Genomic DNA, 21,750 nt, shown 5'->3' on the forward strand with positions numbered 1-21,750 from the left:
AGACAGGGTCTTATGTAGCATAAGACAGCCTTGAACTCCTGATCCTATCTCTACCTCTTAAGTGCTGGGTTAACAGATGTGCCATCATGCTTTACTTAGCCACTTGATTTTTGACAAAGATGCCAAAAACATACATTGTAGAAAAGACAGCTTCTTCAACAGATGGTGCCGAGAAAACTGAATATCCAGTGACTTTAAAAAATTATTTTTAACTATGTGTATGAGTGTGTATCTGTGTATGGGTTTGTGCATGTTAGGGCAATTGCCCGCAGAGATCAGGGGCACTGGATCACCTTGGCATTGGAGTTACACGCAGTAGGAAGTACTCAGTGTAGATTCTAGGAACTGAACTCTGCAAGATTACATGCCCTTAACCACTGAGCCCTTTCAATAACTTTTTTGTTTTTGTTTTTGTTTTTCGAGACAGTGGTTCTCTGTGTAACTTTGGAGCCTGTCCTGGAACTAGCTCTGTAGACCAGGCTGGCCTGGAACTCACAGAGATCTGCCCGCCTCTGCCTCCTGAGTGCTGGGACTAAAGACGTGCGCCACCACTGCCTGGCTCAATGACTTTTTAATACATTTCCAATAAGTTGCAGGCTTTACCATACATCACCCTCCTCAAGAGTCTGGCATGAACATGAACTAGTTTAGTACTTGTTTCAGTACCACCACCACACCCTTTTCTTGGCAGATTCTTCATAGTGAAATGCACAGGTCTTAAGTGTACCACAGATGAGTTTTGACAAACATTTGATTGCAATGAGCATTCATTAGGGTGTGTGTGTGTGTGTGTGTGTGTGTGTTGCAAGTGCTGGAGATAGGACCTCACATGATAGATAAGCATTCAGCCACTAACCTACATCCCCACATCCCTCAATACTGACTCACATCCTAACTTTTTCACATCCTTACTTTTTTATATGGTGGTTTTGATGATGCAGTCAGATTTTCCTATTAGAAAAATACATTTAAGCCGGGCGGTGGTGGCGCACGCCTTTAATACCAGCACTCGGGAGGCAGAGGCAGGTGGATCTCTGTGAGTTCGAGGCCAGCCTGGGCTACAGAGTGAGTTCCAGGAAAGGCGCAAAGCTACACAGAGAAACCCTGTCTCGAAAAAACAAAAAAAAAAAACAAAAAAAAAACCACATTTAAAGCTTCTCAATATAGATGTGGAAGGAAAGTAAGAGTCCAGATGGGAGAGAGCAGAGAGTGAAGGGTCCTATTCCTATTGGGTGGTTGATAAGCTTGCACCAGGGCAGAGGCCTTGGAGAACACAAGGCTGAGGAAGAACCAGGGAAGAGCAGAGGAAGTCAAAGCATGTCTTGTAGCAGACATCATGCTGGGCACTTAAGTATAATGTTAGCGATGCTCAGAACAGAGTGAGAAGCACTGTCTTCACGGAAGGAAAGAAAACCCTGCCCTTTGCAAAGCTGACATGTTAGCAGTCATTGATACAGTTTCGTGTGTGTTCCATACTCTCATATATACTTCACCATTACCCTTTGTCTGAGGCCTAGCGCCTCCCTTTGGAACCCTTTCTTAAGAGCCCCACTCAAACTCAGGCTGAGGCAGGTCCCCTTCTCTGGACTCCTCAGTCTTTGTTTCCTCTAGTCTCAGCACAGATCCCCCTGTGTTGTCTCTAGGTGACTCCTCTAGTACACCATGAGCTCCTTGAGGGCAGGGACTTCTCTGAGGCCCAAGTTCCTAGTACTGGGATCTGGAAGACATTGTTGAATTTAAAAAATGTTATGTGACTTGTCTGAGGTTACATAATTTTTTTATTTTCAAGTATTTTATTTTTTTGTAATTTTATTTTTAATTTTTTAAATTCATTTTACATACCAACCACAGATCCCCCTCTTCCCTCCTCCTACCCACCCCCCAGGCTTCCCCTCCAACCCACCCTCCATTCCCTCCTCTGACAAGGCAAGGCCTCCCATGGGGCGTCAGCAGAGCCTGGTATATTCAGTTGAGGCAGGTCTAAGCCCCTCCCCCATCAAGACTGTGCAAGGTGTCCCACCGTAGGTAGTGGACTCCAAAAATCCCGCTCAAGCACCAGGGATGGATCCTGATCCCACTGCCAGGGGCCCCTTAAGCAGATCAAGCTACACAATAGTCATGCTTATGCAGAGGGCCTAGTCCTCTATTGGTCTAAAGTTCATGAGAGGTTAGGTCATCTTAAGTGAAGAAGTGGAGTGGAACCTAGGTCCTGTAATTCTAAAACACCATTCCAATTGCCTTTTGTTGACCTGCCTAACCCAACACCTTTCTTTTCTCCCCTACAAGGACTGAGGAGGAGAAGAAAGACTGGGTCCAGGTAACACCCATGGTTTTGTGGTAGGGGTCTGGAAGGGTATTAACAGGTCTCTTAGGGGCTGATATACTTTCCCTTAAAACAGAATGGGCTTGGACACCAGCCTTCCAGCAGATGCTATTATTGCCCTCTTACAGAGAAGCAAGCCGAAGTCCTGAGGTCAGATAGAAGCATTCTTTTCAAAAGCCAGCTCCTCTGAATCAGGCTTTCTAAAAGCTTGCACCTAACCAGCCGTCAGGAAGGCGGTCTGAGGAGGTTTTCCAGCCACCACTCCCCTTTCCACATTTTATAATTACCAGATGGAGACCTGGATTGAGGGAGGGATTTTCTCAGAGTCCTGAGTGTGTCAAGGGCAGAGCTAGGTCTAGAACTCTAGGCTAAGACATATGAAGGTGAGGGTAGAGATAGGTGTCTTGTGGTGTGATCTGACCTCTCATTTCTCACACCTCTTCACCAGGCCATCAACTCCACCCTCCTGAAGCATGAACAGACCCTGGAGACTTTCAAACTGTTGAATTCTACAAACAGGGATGATGAAGATACTCCCCCTAACTCTCCAGTAAGAGTCCTACTCTCTCCCGCCCCCTCCTCCCAGTACTGGGATCCCTTTGAGGCTGCATGTTCCCACCTTCCCTTGAGGTGATCTTTTTCTCAGAAAATAGGGACTAGAGAGCAGTGCAGGCCCCTAGGAGCAGTCTTCTGCTGATAGGGCTGCAGACTGTACCCCAGAAAGTAAAAATGACTTACCTCCAATAACAGTGTGGTAGGGTAGAGCCAGACCTTCTGTGTGTGTGTGCTCCCCAACCCTATGGCTCAAGCCTTGGAGAAGAGGCAAGGAGGGTCGGGCTGAGGAGCTGTCTGTGACCAAGACCTAACCCTCCCCCTAGAACGTGGACCTTGGGAAGAGGGCACCTACGCCTATCCGGGAAAAGGAAGTCACCATGTGCATGCGCTGCCAGGAGCCCTTCAATTCCATCACCAAGCGCAGGCATCACTGCAAGGCCTGTGGGCATGTGAGTGTTGGGAGGCAGGGGCAGAGCTAAAGTGGGGGCAGGCTGACAGCCTAAAAGCCCACTTCTGATTGGGTACCCTCCGAGGAGGAGGAGGCTGCAAGTTGGCTGTGGTAGTTGATACACTGAAGGGAAAGGCCCAAGGCAATTAGGCTGTTCTTGCCCACTTGCTGCCCCAGGTGGTTTGTGGAAAATGCTCTGAGTTCCGGGCCCGCCTCATCTATGACAACAACCGTTCCAACCGTGTGTGCACTGATTGCTATGTGGCCTTGCACGGAACACCTGGGAGCAGTCCAGCCTGTGGCCAGCATACACCCCAGCGCAGGAGGTCCATCCTAGAGGTAAGAGTTCCTAACCACAATCCCCAAAGTGTGCCCCCGTTACTGAGCAGGTGTGGTTGAGGTCTGAACATCTCAGACAGTAGGGTGCTGTGTGCACTCACTAACCAGGTGATCCAGGCTTGAGACAAGGAAAATGAGTATAAGGGTTAAAAGAGCCATTTTTATTAAAGTACTTTACACATTTCACCCTCACAGTAACTAATCAACCCATACTCTAATGTTTAATTTACATGTGAGGAAAAACTAAAACCCAGTGAGGGTATCTGGCTAGGTTGCAAGGCAGAAAAACTGCTAGGTTTTGTTTTATCTGAGACAAAGTCTTACTGCATAGCCTAGGCTGGCTTTGGATTTCCTATTCTCCTGCCTCAGCCTATAGGATTTTTTTTTTAAAGAACCAATTGCGTTTTTTATTATGAAATAGTTTAAGTAATACAACATAAAAAAGACATATCCCTTGACCCAGAAGCTGCCATTGTTAATACTGATGCTTCCTATCTTTCTAGGGCATTTTGGGGTGATTGTTTCATAAATAAATCAAGGTATCCCAAATATAAGGGAGCTTACTCTGCACCGGGACTGTTTTAAATGCCTTGTTTATGCTAATTTAAATCTCATAAACACCCTCTGTGCTCTTCTCACAAGTCCTGCATTTTCATCTATTGTTAGGACTGTGGGACAGATGGTGGTAACCACCCACTCATCCCTTTAATCACAATGTTAGAAGGACTTTCTCAGAGCAGGCAATGAGTGTAGAATGAAAGAAGAAAAAAGGTGAGCCGTGAATGTCACTTAGACTGTAGAGTGCCTGACCAGCATTTCAGTGTTCCCACCTCTTCCACTAGCTGTTAGAGGGAGGCAGCAGCCAAGACTAGCTTTGCTACCTTTGTCTGAAACATAATCCATACACCACGGGCCTGTTTAAGCGCAAAGAAGCCTTCTGTCAACACTGATGTACCCTGTGTCTCTGATCACAGAAACAGGCCTCGGTGGCTGCTGAGAACAGCGTCATCTGCAGCTTCCTGCACTACATGGAGAAGGGTGGGAAAGGATGGCACAAGGCATGGTTTGTGGTTCCTGAGAATGAACCTTTGGTGCTGTACATCTATGGAGCCCCTCAGGTGTGCATCCCATTCCTTCAGGTTTTTCCAGCCATCTGACAAAGCCAGGCTGTCCCTTCCTCGTATGCCTTGTCCTTTGGGGACAGGGTGAGCCTAGCAAAGGGAAAAATCAAAACCCCCATCCTTTTGTGACAGAGTATGTAGAGACAAGTGTTTGGAGGCCAAGGTATGGAGGGAAAAGGAGGGTAAAGTGGCAAGTCTAGCTTTGTGGAGCAAACAGGAGCGGAGTCAGGCACCTCTAGGTCTGACTTTAACAATGTGCACATAGAGGAAACTGTCCAAAGACCTGAATCTGTAATAATAGTAAAGACTAGCAGTTGGTTTGGGCATGGGGGAGACAGATATGTAAACCAGCCTGCCTTCTAGTCCTAGTTCAGACATCTTCCTGTTCATTACAGTGAAGGCAAGGGTCTTCAGCAGAGGAAACAAAACGAAGTTGTTTCACTGGGTAGAGGGCACGGTCCAGCCCAGAGATGACACTGGCTCTGTCCCTCCTTCCCAGGATGTGAAAGCCCAGCGCAGCCTGCCCCTCATTGGCTTTGAGGTGGGGCCTCCTGAGGCAGGGGAGCGGCCTGACAGGAGGCACGTCTTCAAGATCACACAGAGCCACCTAAGCTGGTACTTCAGCCCAGAGACAGAAGAACTCCAGCGGCGCTGGATGGCTGTGCTCGGCAGGGCGGGCCGTGGGGACACATTCTGCCCAGGGCCCACACTGTCTGAAGACAGGGAGACGGAGGAGACACCAGTGGCAGCCACAGGAGCCACTGCTGATCCTCCTGAAGCCTCCCAGACCCGAGACAAGACCTAGAGGGTTTGGGGGGGAACTAGAAACTCCTGCCCCACACTCCAGCTGCCCATGTTCAATTGGGGGCTCCAGCCCACTCCCAATGCAGTCAATACTTGAATTCCCATCACGGGCACTTTCAATCCCGAATGCTGGGTCTTGGGTTTTTTAATTCATCTTTTCACAAAATGTGGGCTTTTTAAAAACTATTCCTACATTGATGTTAATTTTTTAAATCCCTCTCCCCAGGGAGGGCAGGAGCTAATTGCTAGACTCACTTGAATTAGGCTGTTTCCTCCCAATACCCCACAGATCCTACTTCCACCCAGTTCCCCACAAAAGCACCAGAGGCAGGAGACCTGGATTCAAGTGCCAGCTCTGTTACTGACCCTGGAACCCCAACCTACCCTTGTCTCCTCAGCCAGTGTCTTCACATGTATGACTTTACATGGGGCGGTAACTAGACCCTTCTTGCCTTTCCCATGGCTTATAGCTTCTACCTAGCCCCAAAGCAATCCAGTATTTTATCGTCCAGACCCATGGCAGGGCCACTGGGGCAGGACGGGAACGGGAGGGGGGAGGACAATGGATACTGTTTTTTAAAGAAAAATACAGTTTATTTCAGGCTTACAGTAACTTTCAGAACACTGATATGGTCCGTTCGTTTGTCCAAAGTCCAAGGCTACTGGGGGTGGGTGGGTGGGTGGGTGGGGTGCAGAAACTACTCTTTCACTGAACTCTGAAGCTCAGCTCTCAGAAGGCTGATTCCAAGGTTAAATCGTGGATTAAACAAGAAGGTGTTGTGTTATTAAGGTCTTAAGCCTCATCCCTGGACTTAAAACAGCCCAACTTTCCCAAGTTCACCATTTAGTCAAGTCCTTCAAACTCTCAAGAGTATTCAGGGTGGGAGCATTCACAGGAGGATGCAAGTTCTGGGCAGGGGAAGAGTTGCTCTGTGGGAGGCTGGGGTGAGGACATTGGGGAGGTACCACACTTACATCTCCTCTCTTCCAACTGCATGTTTATCTCACCATTCCCAACCCAGCCAGCCTCCCACCACTGCAGAATTCTCATCCTTCCCACAAATTTACCTGCCTGCTGTCCACAAGTCTGGCTTCTACTCCAACCATAGCCACACTCATTGTCCATCTTCACATTCACTGCACCTAGGAGGCACTATGCTGGGAAACCTGGTCTTATCTCTCATATGGTACCTAAGGTTCAAAGGGCTGGAATAGGTCCCATCAACACAACCAAGGATCCTAGGGCTTTTCTTCCCCTGGAGGGAAGGACAGGGGAACAAGGTAGGAATATGGTTATCAGGACAGAGGTGTATATAACCCTCTAAAACCGCCCCTATAACTCTCATAATACTTAACAAGGGCCCAAACCATTTACTGCCCTACTCATTTCTTTCTCCGGACAATGGTCCACCCGTCTTCTACTATATCCTCTTCCTTAATAGTCTGGGGGTCTGGATCAGAGGGTTGAGGCTGGGGGCAGACCACATCCGTTGTGGGCCCATCATTTGTAGCTGTCACCTAGAGGGAAAATATAAGAGAGAGCACTAAGTAATTACCCATGCTCTGCTCCCAACTTCCCATGACTATATGAACTATCTTTTTTGATGACACCACCACCACCACCACCTACAGCCATCATCACTTCCCTGGGAACCTAGCTACTCTTCTAAAAAATTAACATTTGCAACACCCCCCACCCCCACCTTGCACACCACACACAGGCACCTCTTTCACCTCCATTTCTTCCACGCTGTCCACATCATCTTCAGCCACATCAGGTTTTTCGGCCGTCTTAAGCGGAGTAGCCATGACCTTGCACTTCTTTTGGTTGATCTGAGCAGTCATCTCCTGCAGAGCAGCCCCATCACCCTTCTGGAAGTGGTGGAACATGGCCTGTAGCTGCTGACTCACCTACCAAGGAAACATCCAAACGGCTTGGAGTTTTCAGACAATCTATCATAAAACCAGCCTCTGTTTACAGCAGACTAGAGGGGTGTGGAATTTTCCAGAAAAAAAGTGGGGTTCTCTTCTCCCTAAGAAGTTCATCCAAGCATCTGGGAACTGGTGGATGCATATAATGGGGAGGCCTCTGAGGCAGGATTGTGAGTTTGAGGTAGACACTGTCAACATAAGAGTGCTGGCCATGTGTTTAATCCCAGCACCTGGGAGGCAGAGGCAGGCAGGTCTCTGTGAGTTCAAGGCCGGCCTGGGCTACATAGCGAGTTCTAGGCAAGCCAGGGCAACATAGTGAGACCCTGTCTCAAAAAATAAAGCAACAACAAAGTCCAGTAGAGCAACCACAAATCAAGAGCTTGGGTGAGAGTGTGAAGCCTTGAGTGAGGGTCTCCCAGGAGAGAAGGTATTAGAATTGCACACCTATAATCCCAGTACTTGGGAGGCTGAGGCAGGATGACTGCTATGAATTTGAGGTTGGCCTGGGCTACATAGTATTTCAGGCTGCCTAGGCTGGAGAGTAAAAAAAAAAAAAAAACAAAAAACTGTCTCAAAAAAAGGGAGAGAAGATGCAAATGAAAGATAATCTCACCAGGGTGAGCAGTGTTAATCAGAACAGGAATGGAATTTGATCTGGCCCAGCTTGTGGCATGTGGGAAAAATCATTGGTTGAGAATGATCTCAAGAGAAATAAAGGTAATATTTGAAAATGCAATAGGGAATCTTGTCTATGCCTCAAGAAAAGAATGGTTACAACCAAGAATCTTGTCCCAGACAGTACGAAGAAGAGCGAGCAGGCAGGGGCCTGACAACAGTTTCCATATGCTCACCTGGGGCAGGCTCCCATCTTCCACAACTGTATCAAACTCAGTGGTCATCAGCTCCCCAAGGAAATCTTCCACTTCTTCCAGATCCAAGTCAGCTAAATAGGAAAGGATAGGACCCTTTAGACAAAGATCAACTTCATCAGCCCTGCCCACTATTCTTCAATACATATCTGCTACATCTGGTTGGGAGGTAAAGGTGCAGTGAGCCTTTATTCACTAAAACACCCTCTTTCACTTTGCCTATTCTAACTGACCTCAGCTTAAGGTGACCTTGAAATAGCCTCAGAGCCTCCACTTTCTCATTTCTAAAGAGAGGCTAATAGGGCCCCCTGGAGGGTCTGTTAGGAGGACTCATCTAACACAATGCTTGGCACAAGGGAGATGAGATCTCTAATATTAATTTGCATCACTTCAGAGCTGAAATACTGAAGTATAGAGACCCTTCACAGCTGTGGCTCCACTAATACAGGAGTTCAGAGACTCAACGGTAGTGGGTAAGAAGAAATGGATATGGTACTCATTGGTTTTTTTGGTGCTGGGGATCAACCCCAGGGTCTGGCACATGCTGGGCAAACAACCACTGAACTACACCCTCAGCTGGATGCACTACTTTTAAAAATGAAATCACAACCTAAACAACCACCTTCAAACTTTATGACTCTGGCTAAGCCCTGTTCACTAGACCTCAGTTATCTTACGGGTCCATGCCTTCTTCTCCCAGACTAGCTTTCTCTTCCCTACATGCCTTCTTCTCCCAGACATAACTCTTCTACACTTGTGCTTTTACAAGCTATTGAAATCTAATAGCCTCCAAATTTCTTTTCCACTCAGGCTAATTATGTATCCAGATGTTAAACAGGTGCCTCAAGTCCCCATTTCCAAAGCCAGATTTATTATCCCTGCCTTCCAAACCAGCATCTCATCCTACAAGGTCCCTCTATCCAAACGAAGTTTCTTTTTTTTTAAAAAAAAAAAAAAAGATTTATTTATTACATATACAGTGTTCTGTCTGCATGTGTCCCTGCAGGCCAGATGAGGGCACCAGTTGTCATTACAGGTGGTTGTGAGCCACTATGTGGGTGCTGGGAATTGAACTCAGGACCTCCGGAAGAGCAGCCAGTGCTCTTAACCCCTGAGCCCATCTCTCCAGCCCCAAAGGAAGTTTCTTTTTTTTTTTAAAGATTTATTTTATTTATCATGTACACAGTGTTCTGTCCGCATGTATCCCTGCAGGCCAGAAGAGGGCGCCAGATCTCATTACAGGTAGTTGTGAAGCCACCATGTGGTTGCTGGGAATTGAACTCGGGACCTCTGGAAGAACAGCCAGCGCTCTTAACCTCTGAGCCACCTCTCCAGCCCCCAAAGGAAGTTTCTTAATCTACCCTGCCACTCACCACAAATGTCTCTTTCCCCAACCCTCTCTATGGACAAGTATTCTTTTTCCTGACCATTGCCACTGCCCTATTTTAGGCCTTATTTTCTAGACCCAAATAGCCTTCTCATGAGTGTTTCCTTCTCATAATCTATACTAACTACTTTCTGAATTTTCTAGCAAACACCATCCTATTACTTACTTTAGAACCTGCTCATGAATTTTATTACCTATTGTGAAGTTTGCCTTTGATATAAATATTCTGCTAGGCTTAAGGAGTTGTTTTGTTTTTGTTACAGGTATCATGTAGCCCAGGCTAGCATCAAACTGTGTAGTCCAAGGCTAGCCTAGAACTCCTGATGATTGGTGATCCTCCTGCCTTCACCTCCTCAGTGCTAAGATTACAAGCATGAATCACCATGCTTGATTAATGTGGCTCTGGGGATTGAAACTAAGGCCTCTTACATGTCATGCAAGTACTCTACCAATTGAGCTACATCCCCAGCTCAATTTTGCTGAGTTTTAACAAGGATTTCCATAGAAAGCTAATGAAAAACAGAGCCAGGATTGATAACACACACCAATAATCCCCGCACTCTCAGGAAAATGAAGCAGGAGGAACATCAATTCCACAACAGCTGGACTATAAAAGGAGATACTGTTCCCAATTACCACCACCACCACCACCATTAATAAAATATCAGCTGGGGGGGGGGGAGAGAACTTATGTAATTTGACTGGAGAAACTTTTTCTGCATTGAACATCTAACTGGACAAGTCTTCTATAGCTTGAATTTTACAAACACCGGCCTAAAGGATATAATCAAAGGCACATAAGGCTTCGCATCTCTTACCCTTTAGGGTAAGGGTTGTCTCTGTACATGCACAAATACTCTACCACTCTTCCATTCCCTTACTACATGGGGGGGGGCTTTTCAAAATACAACACTTAATGTTTCTACCTACATCACCCCTTTTCATTAAGACCCACCCCAATCGCTAAAGGCTAAAGACCAAAAAAAAAAAAAAAAAAAAAAAAAAGGCTGCCAGCCTGGTCTACAGGGCCACACAAAGAAATCCTGTCTTGAAAAAACAAAAAAGGGCTTCTCCTCAGGCCCAGATAACTCAAGAACTCTAAGCACCTCTTTATCACGACACTTGTCATCCAGTATTTTAACTATCCACTTTCTTATCTGAAGTCACTCACGAGATACACCCTCAAAACTACCGCATGTAATACTCCTACTGGGTCCTCGTGTTCTCTTATCTCCACAAAGACAAAGACAAAGCAAAGGGAGTACGTCTTTGCTGGAGAAGTAGCCATATGTGGTTACCAAGCACAAGCACTTGAAATGGTGCTAGTCTCAATTAAGAAACGCCCATTAAGACCTTTAAAACTCCAGATTGTAAAATTTTAATTCTAAAGATGTATAAAATGCTTAATTCTTATGACACACCAAAATACTTTTTTTATGTATATGGTGCTTTGCTTGCATGTATGTCTGCACTCTCTATGGACAGAAGATGGTGTCAGATCACCTGGAACTGCAGTTACAGACAGTTATGAGTTACCATGTAGACTCACTCGAGTCATCTGTAAAAAACAAACACTCTTAAATGCTGAGCCATCTTTTCAGCCGTGTTTCACTTACTTGTCAATTATGTGTATATGTACATGTGTGCAAATGAAGAAGACTGCATCCTCTGGAGCTGGAGTTACAGGTGGTTTGTGAGCTACCAGACAAAGGTACTGGGAACCTTACTCATGTCCTCTGGAAGAGCAGGAAGCTAAGCATCTCTACAGCCCTTTCCTTTTAAGGACAAGTTCTGGCTATGTAGCCAAGAACTCAGAGGAGTTCTCCTACCTCAGTCCCCTTAGTGCTAGAATTACAGACATGGCCCATATGCTAGGCTTTGGATGTGAATTTAATACTATTATAGTTGCTTCTTTCATTTATTCATTCATTCATTTGTGGTAGCGGGGAATTGAACCTAGCGTCTCACATGTAGTAGGTAAGCACTTCCATAGAGCTACATCCCCAACTCTTTATTTTTTATTATGAGACAAGGTCATGGTAATGTTGTTCAGGTTAGTCTTGAACTTGAGGTCCTTTTGCCTCAGGAGCAACATATTATAGGACTGTACCACAGGGCTTGGCTGCCTTTTATTAGAGGCATTGCTTTTAGTTTTGGTGGTACTAGAGATGGAACTCAGAAACATGAGCATGCTAGGAAAGTGCTCTACCACTGGGCTACACGCTTCACCCAACAATCTTAAAATATGTTTACCTGAGTAGGGGGAGTCAGACATCTTAAGTGACTCAGTCCTCTCTTTCCATGTGGTCCCATCTATCAGATTCGGATCACTATGTTTGTTGGCCTTTGCCCACGGAGCCATCTTTCCCTCCCCTGACCCAGCAATTTTACGATATGGCTCGCACAGTTCTATTAGTGGGATCTTTTCATAACCATTTCAGGAATTAAGAGACTCTCTGGAAGGTAAAATGTGTTGGCCAGGATCATAGCACTATATAGTGTTACTGCCTGCAAAGCACCCGAAACGCACGATTCTAATTCCAAAGTCACCATTCATTCGATAAGACAAGCGCGGAGGCGGTTGTGGCGCACGTCTTTAATCCCAGCACTCGAGAGGCAGGCGGATCTCTGAGTTCGAGGCCAGCCTGGTCTACAGAGCGAGATTCAGGACAGCCAGGACTGTTTGTTACAGAGAAACCCTGTCTCGAAAAAATAAAAGATAATAATTTTTTAAAAAGAGAGAGAGAGAGAAAGCACGGGCTCTCTAGGACGAGGCTCCGCCGCTCCAAAACCCGACAGACAGACAGCAACGTCTCACACTCACTCACCATTGGCGATGAAGTAATCCTCCACTGCACCCCCCAGCCACTCGGCCTTCTCCTGGCTGTGCACGCCCCCGAAGCCATTCTCCACAGCGATCTGTGAACACAGGCCCAAGCCAACCATGACAGCATGGAAACCGGAGTGGCGTGGCGTGGCGTGGCGTGGCCTGCCCTGGCCTGGGAGTCTGCCGCCTACACCGCCCAGCCGAGGCTCTGGCGCCTTGCCTGGCCAGCTCCTATTGTGCCCCAGCCCTAATTGTGACCCCCGCCGTGGTCCCACTCACCTGTAAAGCAGGCCAAGCATCCAGAGCCGCGCGGACAGCAGCTCCGAAGAGCACTCGCACGTCTTCCCCAGCGCCCGCCATCATCCGTTTGGATCACGTGGCTCCCCGGAAGCCCAATCGCGCGTCAGATCTCGCCAGGCAAAATGAGCCAAACGCCGATTCTCAGAACGCAGACTCGTTTTCTGCTGACCTGGCAGCAAGACCAGAACAGTTGAAAATTTTGTCAGTGATAGATGGTTGCACTTACCACAGTAAATCTTAATAATTAAAGTTGAACCTGGAGCCGAGGACTTAGGGAGGGTAGCCGAAAGAAAGAGGGAGGGAGAAATAGGTAGGGGGAAGGGAGGACCGGGGAGGGGGGGAGGGAGACCGGGGGGGGGGGGGAGAGAGAGAACCTACAGTTGAGGGCCTGTAAGAGGCTCAATGAATGAAGGCAATTGCCACCATGCCTGATGACCTGAGTTAGAGCCCTAAGTCCCACATGATGGAATTAGAGAACGGACTCCTGCAGTTTCCCCGTTCCCCTCCACATCCTTCTTTGCATGAACAGGTACATGCGCTCACATACAATAAATAAATGTAATTTTTAAAATTTAATGCTACATTTCAATAGCATCGTAACACCTGTATAGAACATTGCCGCCAATAGCAGCAGAATACGTTTGTTTTGTATTTTTAATACAGTATTTGTCTTCCCGGAAACAACTACTTTCCCCATACTTCCTGGGAAGGTACAGGAAACAGAACTGTTTATCCTAAAGATGGGAGGAGAAAGACCACTGACTCAAATCATCATGGCCAAATTAATTAAAGCAAGCAATTAATTAAAACAAACTTTTTTTTCAGTTGTGCACACGGGCTGCCTCCCTGTAAGGTGGGGTTTGAGAGGTCAGCATTGGATGTGAAAAAGACAAGGTTTTTATAGTTCAGGGGTAGAGAGTTTCTAAATGGGAGAAAATAGGTGGGGTTACAGGAGCAGGATAATCATAACAAGTTAGTCATAGCAAGCTCCTGAAACATACCTGATTTCAGGGTGGTCATAAAGTAGCCATAACAACAGGTAGTCCTAACAACCTTTTGAAACAATGGTAGGGTTGCAAAATGGCTATAAACAGCTATTTGAAACAAAGACATAGTTACCACTTCCTGGAACAGGCAGTACAGAACCATTTGCAGTTAAGGTGACAGGTGGGGCATAGCCCAATCCTTAAGAAACAGATTTAATCAGAAACAGGAATGAACCTAGTTTGTCTTTACTATAAGATGGCTTTTAAAAGCCGGGCAGTGGTGACGCACACCTTTAGTCCCTGCACTCAGGAGGCAGAGGCAGGCAGATCTCTGTGAGTTCGAGGCCAGCCTGGGCTACAGAGTGAGTTCCAGCAAAGGTTCAAAGCTACACAGAGAAGCCCTGTCTCAAAAAACAAACAAACAACAACAACAATAAAAAAGATGGCTTTTAAGCCTAATACGGAGGCAGGCTGGTTCTTAAGAACACACAGGACAGAAGAGGCATGCAAGGTCAAACTAGGGAAAGTAGAAGAGGATATGGCTACTTTTGCTTTGCAAGACAAAGAGAATGGGAAAGGGCAAAAGAATGCCATAGCTTCTGAGAGGGCAAAGCCTGGAATCATAGGACTGAAGTATTAGGACTTAGCTCTCCCGACAGGCAGACAGATTGGGAGAGATGCCATGACAAGGTAATAAAGATGGTGAATTTCCAAGACAGCAGCTTGCTTCTTCACCTTCCAACATGACTGGCTTCCTCCTCACCCTAACCAGAAAGAAAAGCCTGACCACTTAGAGGCCTTGTAGGCTTTTTCTCCGGCCAGTAGGACCCCTGCTCGATGGCCTGGCTCAACAAAGTCAAGGCCAGAACAGAACATGTTACACTACAGTTGTGGGCCAATCAGCCACCCTGTCTTTCTTCAAACTGACCAACCCTAAGTTAGGGGAGAAAGACCCTTCAAAGATGTAAACAACACCCACACCAACAAAAAGCTGGCAAGAAGCTGGACTTCTCTTTTCCCATCGGCTTTGCTCTGTATGTTTGCTGTACACGTGTGTCTCCTCACCCCTAACCAAAGCTTCTCTTCACCAGGCTGGTTTGGCCTGCTGCATTTGAGAATTTCCTAGAGGTTACCTGTTGAGCTTGAGATGTTTCCTACTTTTGACTTCTTTAAGTGACAGAGAAAAACAAACCCAATCAAAACCCCAGATGGTAACACAACAGCTGTTGTTTCAGAAAAGGGTTCTCAGCATAACCAAATACAGATCCAATTCCAGCCCCAGAGCCAGCCACTCAACTGCCTATGTCCCAGCCCACAATGGACTTGCCTCCTGTGTGGATGTCCTTTGAAATGGCTCCACTTTGGAAGCGTTGGAGACAGAGAAATAAGGTCAAGGGATGTGTCAAGCTGCCAAGGTTCTTACTTGTCATGGTCTCTGGTCAGTTCAGTGCCACTGAAGGTATCAATGGGTACAGTAGCTAAGAAGGTGACTTCACCAAGGAGCTGGTGGCAATGAACTTGGAGCAGGCATGTTTTCAGAGGTGAGGGGTTGAGGTAAGAGGTGCTCCCAGTCAGAGAACTAGGATGCACATTTTAACAGCAAAACACACATACAAACATATTTTTCATTTATGTGTGTGTGTGTGTGTGTGTGTGTGTGTGTGTTTCTCTCCTTTCACCAAATGGGTTCCACAATAGAACCCAGGTCCGGTCTCAAGCTTGTGGCAGATGGCTGTACTCCCTGAGTCTTTCTCCTCCTCCTCCTCCTCCTCCTCACCTTCTCCTCCTTCTCCTTCTGCTCCCCCTTCTTCCAGAGGCTTGGTATTATCAACACAAAAACAATATTCTCACTTCAGAGGCAACAAGAGACAGTTTATTCTTGTGTCAAATATGAGTTACGGCGGCCAGGATTCAGGTTGCCCAGAAAGATATTTTCTTTTGTGGAGGTGTTTAAATGACATTTTAGTAGTTACAAAGAACGTCATAAGTCAAAGCATTTACTAAATCCTTTGATAGGGACCATAAGTAGTGAGGTGAAGGAAATTCTGCATAGGTTTCAGAAACTGTCTGATGACATTCTTAGCTTTTGGGTTTGTGGATGCTCACTGTCAGCTAAGTATGTATTTTATTTTTTTAATTTATTTTATTTGCCTTGGTGCTTTGCCTGTGTGTATGTCTATGTGAGAGTGTCAGATCTTGGAGTTATAGACAGTTGTGAGCCTCCATGTGGGTGCTGAGAATTGAACCCAGGTCCTCCGGAAGAGCAGTCAGTGTTCTTAATTGCTGAGCCAACTTTCCAGCCCCCAAGCATATATTTTAAAAATTTTAATAGTCACAAGGATTTTAGTTCAGACACAAGGGAAGACAAGGGATGCTTTTCAAAGGCACCAAAAGTAGTTCAAGGTGCTTTGTCTCTCAACTGTAACTTTTTAACTGTCTGTAATCACAAGGTTCAGTCATTTGGCCTTGTAGAACCTTCTATACAGACGTAGTTTTTCTTCTCTGGGAACTTCAGTTTACACTGTGTAGCCATGACTGGTATTGCATGCGGATCCTCCTAAGCTCACCCTCCTAAATCCTAGGACTAGTGATGCACCACCACACTTAACAGAGAATATACATTTTCCCAAAGTTCGCAAGAATGTTCTCCAAGACACACCATACATATGGGAACTTGGAAAACACAGGGAAGCGAATTTGAAAAACACAGCATACCAAAATTTATGTGATGCAGCTGAAGTACTTAGAGGGCAAGTTTTTAACTTGAAACAAGAAAGTTCAAGCTGTAAATATTTTTAAAAGAGCCAGTGGGGACATACAGCCCAGCACTGCCCCCAGCAGCCTGAGTTTTCTCCCCCCCAGGTAAAGCCAGACCCTTGACTACACTGCAGGAAAGAGTTTCAGGATAGGCCAGCATTATGATATAATCATCCAGTTTTATATGATTGTTATGACACGGTCATCATGATATATGATAAGCAAAGTTAGGGCTTATTTAACTACAAGCATTTAGAGGGAGGAATACTTAGGAAAGGAAGGGTTTGTTCTGCTGAACATAAAAATATAATGATTTCTAATGACATTCTGCTGGCCCAATAGATCAGTGTCTCTCACTCAGCCATCATCAGAGAAGCTTCCTCTTGCAGTAGATAGGAATTAATACAGAGACCCCCATCTGGACAATGTGAAGAGAGTGGGGAAGTTTTGAACACTCAGTCTTTTTTTATTTTTTATTTTTATTTTTTTTTTCAGACAGGGTTTCTCTGTGTAGCAGTCCTGGCTGTCCTGGAACTCACTCTGTAGCCCAGGCTGGCCTCGAACTCACAGAGATCTGCCTGCCTCTGCTTCACGAGTGCTGGGATGAAAGGCCTGTGCCACCATGCCTAGCTTGGAACACCCAGTCTTAAATGGGATGTCCTCATCAAACCCCTCTTCAGAACTCTGCAGAAAAGAAGGCAAAAGGGTTATAAGAGCCAGAAGAGATGGAGGACATCACGAAGATAAGGCCTTCAAAACACACCAGGACTGATGCCCACAGGGCCTGCAGAAGTCTAAGCCAGATGGGATTGCAGTGCTTAGAGGGGAAATAGACTCAAGCCCCCATCCCTAATCCAGAAGGTATCTCCAACTGATAACTACTCAGAAAGGAAAACCTACTCTTCTCAGACCACGAGTAAGGGCAGGCTCCACACCCAGCAGTAGATGGGCAATAAAAAAATGAATTCAGTGGTATTTTTGTCTTTCTAGCCTTTTGCTTGTATATTATGGTTTCTGATTTTGTGTTTTTTGAGTTTTGTTTTTTGGGGGGTGTCTGTATGTGTTTCTTGTGCTTTTTCTTTGTTGTTTTTTGTTTGTTTGTTTTTTTAATTCTGTTTTGTTTTCTAAACAGAGAGAAAAAGAAAAGAAGAGTTGGGTAGGTTGGTGAGGAGGAAAGGAGTATCTGGGTGGAGCTGGGGGAAGGGAGGCTGTGATCAGAATGTATCGTATGAAAATTATTTTCAATTATATATATGTGTGTGTGTGTATACAGACATATGTATGTATGTATGTATGTATGTATGTATGTATGTATGTATATAATGTAAGGGCCTGACCAGATAGCTCAGTGAGTTAAGTCACTTGCTGCCAAGCCTGACAACCTGAGTTCGATCCTGGGATCCCTCCCATACAATGGAGGAAGAAAAAAAAACTACCACCAATTGTTCTCTCATCTCCACACATGTGCTGTGACATGTATGTGTGTGCACATGTACAGACACACACACACACACACACACACACACACACACACACACACACATCACTAAATAAATAAAAATGTAAGAAAAAGTTTTTCAAGCGGTGAGCTGAGCTGAGGCATGATGATAACGTGCCTGGAAATCGCAGCACCCATAAAGCAGAGGCAGAGGCAAGAGGATTAAGGCCACAATCGGGTGACCTGATCCACATGAGACTGTCAAGAAAAAAGAAAGCAAGACAGAAAAAGGAAAAGAAAGGAAAGAATAGGCCGGGCGTTGGTGGCGCACGCCTTTAATCCCAGCACTCGGGAGGCAGAGGCAGGCGGATCTCTGTGAGTTCGAGGCCAGCCTGGGCTACCAAGTGAGCTCCAGGAAAGGCGCAAAGCTACACAGAGAAACCCTGTCTCGAAAAACCAAAAAAAAAAGAAAAAAAAAAAGAAAAAAGAAAGGAAAGAATGGAAGGTTAATCAAAGTAAAAAAGATGGGGCTATGTATGGTGGTGCTTGCCTCAGCACTTGGGAAGCAGAGGCAGGGGAATCTCTGTGAGTTTGAGGCCAGCCTGGGCTACAGAGTGAGTTCCAGGTCAGCCAGGACTACATAAACCCTGTCTCAAAACAAAACCACACAAACACAAGGGCTGGAGGGATGGCTTGGTACTTGCTCCTCTTGCAAAGGACCCAGGTACGGTTCCCAGCACCTGCATGGCAGCTCACAACTGTCTGTAACTCCAGTTCCAGAGGATCCACTGCCCTCTTCTGACCTCTGAGGGCACCAGGCACGGATTCAGTGCACAGGTATACACTTGGGCAAAACACTCACACACATAAAATCAAAATAAATAAACCGTAAACAAAACAGATTTCAATTCTGAGTAGCCGTCTGAGCCAGAGCGCAGGCTCACAGCTAACACTGAGTTACCATCTCCCACTGCTGCTTGTAGGATGAGCAGAGTAAAGCAGCCATCCTATTTGGTCATATGCATTCTTTTGTGACTTGAACAAGAGCAGGTTCTGTGGAATGATACAAAAGGAGACTGGAGTTGGCTGAAGGGGAAATGGAGGGTGAAGAAGCGATAAGATGTACCTTGTCATTGGAAGAGCTTGGCTGTGAAAGAAAATGGGCAGTAGGGAGAAGAGCTCACACAGTTCAGAGGAGGTTCTTCATTTTATTTTCTATTTTTTTTTTCTTTTCGAGACAGGGTTTCTCTGTGTAGCTTTGGTGCCTGTCCTGAATCTCACACTGTAGACCAGCCTAGCCTTGAACTCACAGAGATCCGCCTGGCTCTGCCTCCCTAGTGCTGGGGTTAAAGATATGTGCCACCACCACCCGGCTATTATATTTTTCTTGAGACAAGGTTTCATATTGCCCAGTCCGGTCTTACACTTGTTAAGTAGTGGAGGATGACTTTGAACTCCTGATTCTCCTGCCTCTACCTCCCAAGTACTGGGATTACAGGGGTGCACCATTAGCCCAGCTGGGATCTTAATGGTGGGAGATAATAGAGTATGTGATGGTGGTCCCAGGGAGGAGAAACTAGTGGCATTAGAGTTCTGAAGGAACTAAGTCCTTCAGTGGTTAAGAAATAGACATGGAAGCCTGGCATCACAGCTCACTCCTACAATCCGTGAACCTAAGAGGCAGAATCAAGAGGGTTGGGAGTCCAAAGATGCAGAAGTGGAGGGGGTAGTCTTTGACATGAGGTGGCACAGCTCTTCATTGATGTGATGAGTCTAGGTGGTAGAAACATTGTCGACTGAGTGATGAGATAAGGAAATTCTCATTTGAGTGTGTCTATTTGTTCTTGTTCTTTGTGTCTTCTGAGACAAGATCTAAGTAGCGCAGACGAGTAGGAACTCTGATCCTCCTACCTTGGCTTTGCAAGTGCTGGGATTATAGGTATGGGTCTCATTACCTAACAGAATGTGTCTATTTCCTTTTAATTTATTATTATTATTATTATTATTTGTTTTTTGAGACAGGGTTTCTCTTTACATAGCCCTGGCTGTCCTGAAACTCACTCTGTAAACCAGGCTGACCTCAAATTCAGAGATTCACCTGCCTCTGCTTCCCGATTGCTAAAATTAAATGTGTGCGCCATCACCACCCGGCTCTTTTATTTATTTTTAAAGCTATATTTTTATCCCCATCCCTCTCTCCCCACTTACTATGACTATGTGGGTGTTGGGAACTCACATCCTCTGGAAGAGCTGTAAGTGCTCAACCACTGAGTCATCTCGCTGGCTCCTCTTTTATTTTTAATTTTATAAATGTGAATGTATTTATTTATTTATTTATTTATTTATTTATTTATTTATTTATTTTTGTATGTAGTTGATGAGTGTGTGTGGAGGTCAGAGGATTCTTGGGGGCACAGGGGGAATCGGTCATCTCTTTCTACCCTGCGGGTTCTGAGGCTCAAACTTGGATCATCGGGTTTATAGCAAGCGCCCTCACTGGCTGAACCACCTCCCCAGCCTCCACGTTTCCCCCTGTAGACGCTTGAATTCATCCTTCTTCTCAGTCCAAATAATTGTTTCCACTGTCTTCTGTAGAGCTGGCTTAGTGGTCATAAATTCTTTAAGCCTGTTTTGATCGTGGAAAATCTCCCTTCAGAACTTGATGCACTTTATCCCAAGTCCTACTGGCTTTTAAATGTCTATTCAGAAGTCAGCTGTTGTTCTAATAAGCCTGCCTCCCTTTATGACAGTATTTCTCTCCCTCTCTTTTTACTTTTATTCTTCTCTCACACATTACATCTAGACAGCAGTATCCCTTTCCTTTCCTCCTCTCTTCCCAGTACCCCCTTCCCCCCCATTTGCCTCCCCCAGATCAACTCCTCCTCTGTTTTCCTTAAAAAAAAAAAAAAAGATCAGGGCTGGAGAGATGGCTCAGAGGTTAAGAGCACCGACTGTTCTTCCAGAGGTCCTGAGTTCAATTCCCAGGATCCACATGGTGGCTTACAACCATCTGTAATGAGATCTGGCACCCTCTTCTGTATACATAATAAAAATCTTTAATAAAAAAAAAGATCAAGCCTCCCAGGGATATCCACCAAACATGGCCTAACAAGATACAGTAAGCCTGGACACAAACCCTCATATCAAGGCTGGATGTGGCAACCCAGTAGGAGGAAAAGGGTCAAAAACACAGGCAAAAGAGTCAGAGACACCCCCACTCCCATTGTTGGGAGTTCCACAAGAACAGCAAGCTACACAACTATAAGGTATATGCGGAGGACCTAGCTCAGACCCATACAGGATCTGCGTTTTTTGCGTCAATTTCTGTGAGCTCCTATGAGCCCTGCTCAGTTGGTTCTGTTGCCCTAGATCTTGTAATGTCCTTGACCCCTCGGGCTCCTACAATCCTTCCTCCCCCTCTGGTAGTTCTCTCTTGCAGCTTTTAATATAGCTAGTGTTTTAATTATAAAATGATGTGGGAAGTTTCTTTCCTAGTCCTATTTGTCAATTTTGTGTTCTATAGTCGGGTTAAGGTATAATTTTCCTCTGTTACACTGGTATTTAGCACATCAGACTCTATCTCCCCCCACCCACAAGTGGAATACTGTCTCTGACAACAGTTACTATCCAGAGATAGACCCACTTAAAAATAGAGGAATAGTCA

General features: G+C 45.7%; 2 protein-coding genes across 4 annotated transcripts in view; one reads left to right on the forward strand and one right to left on the reverse strand.

Annotated features, from left to right (window-relative positions):
* The window catches only part of Fgd1 (FYVE, RhoGEF and PH domain containing 1), a 43,327-nt gene extending 37,115 nt beyond the window's left edge, over positions 1–6,212 (forward strand). Inside the window, exons 13-18 of one of the 2 annotated variants that reach the window (XM_028883467.2) lie at positions 2,287–2,317; positions 2,772–2,873; positions 3,202–3,327; positions 3,504–3,665; positions 4,640–4,783; positions 5,286–6,212. In XM_028883467.2, the coding sequence (XP_028739300.1) occupies positions 2,287–2,317; positions 2,772–2,873; positions 3,202–3,327; positions 3,504–3,665; positions 4,640–4,783; positions 5,286–5,591 (871 nt within the window). In that variant the 3' untranslated portion in view covers positions 5,592–6,212. The remainder of the gene's footprint in view (positions 1–2,286; positions 2,318–2,771; positions 2,874–3,201; positions 3,328–3,503; positions 3,666–4,639; positions 4,784–5,285) is intronic. The other variant, XM_037199454.1, reaches the window with a different exon arrangement.
* On the reverse strand, positions 6,163–13,003 carry Tsr2 (TSR2 ribosome maturation factor). 2 transcript variants are annotated; one of them, XM_028883469.2, is made up of 5 exons: positions 12,885–13,003; positions 12,607–12,697; positions 8,374–8,465; positions 7,325–7,501; positions 6,163–7,108 (listed from the first exon to the last, which is right to left on the reverse strand). In XM_028883469.2, exons 1-5 carry the CDS (start codon positions 12,966–12,968, stop codon positions 6,974–6,976), a joined length of 579 nt encoding a protein of 192 aa, XP_028739302.1. In that variant the 5' UTR covers positions 12,969–13,003; the 3' UTR covers positions 6,163–6,973. The 2 variants fall into 2 exon arrangements, with proteins under 2 accessions (XP_028739302.1, XP_028739301.1); XM_028883468.2 differs by having other exon boundaries at positions 7,316–7,501.
* Between the last annotated feature and the right edge of the window lie 8,747 nt (positions 13,004–21,750).

The sequence above is a fragment of the Peromyscus leucopus genome, chromosome X, assembly GCF_004664715.2.
Source record: "Peromyscus leucopus breed LL Stock chromosome X, UCI_PerLeu_2.1, whole genome shotgun sequence".
In the NCBI taxonomy this organism is placed as follows: domain Eukaryota; kingdom Metazoa; phylum Chordata; class Mammalia; order Rodentia; family Cricetidae; genus Peromyscus; species Peromyscus leucopus.

Coding starts and splice junctions, on each gene's coding strand:
- Tsr2 (XM_028883468.2), bottom strand. CDS start 12,968: ATGATGGCGGGCGCTGGGGAAGACGTGCGAGTGCTCTTCGGAGCTGCT. Junction 12,698..12,884: donor ATGCTTGGCCTGCTTTACAG/GTGAGTGGGACC, acceptor CTGTGTTCACAG/ATCGCTGTGGAGAATGGCTT. Junction 8,466..12,606: donor GGATTACTTCATCGCCAATG/GTGAGTGAGTGT, acceptor TTTCCTATTTAG/CTGACTTGGATCTGGAAGAA.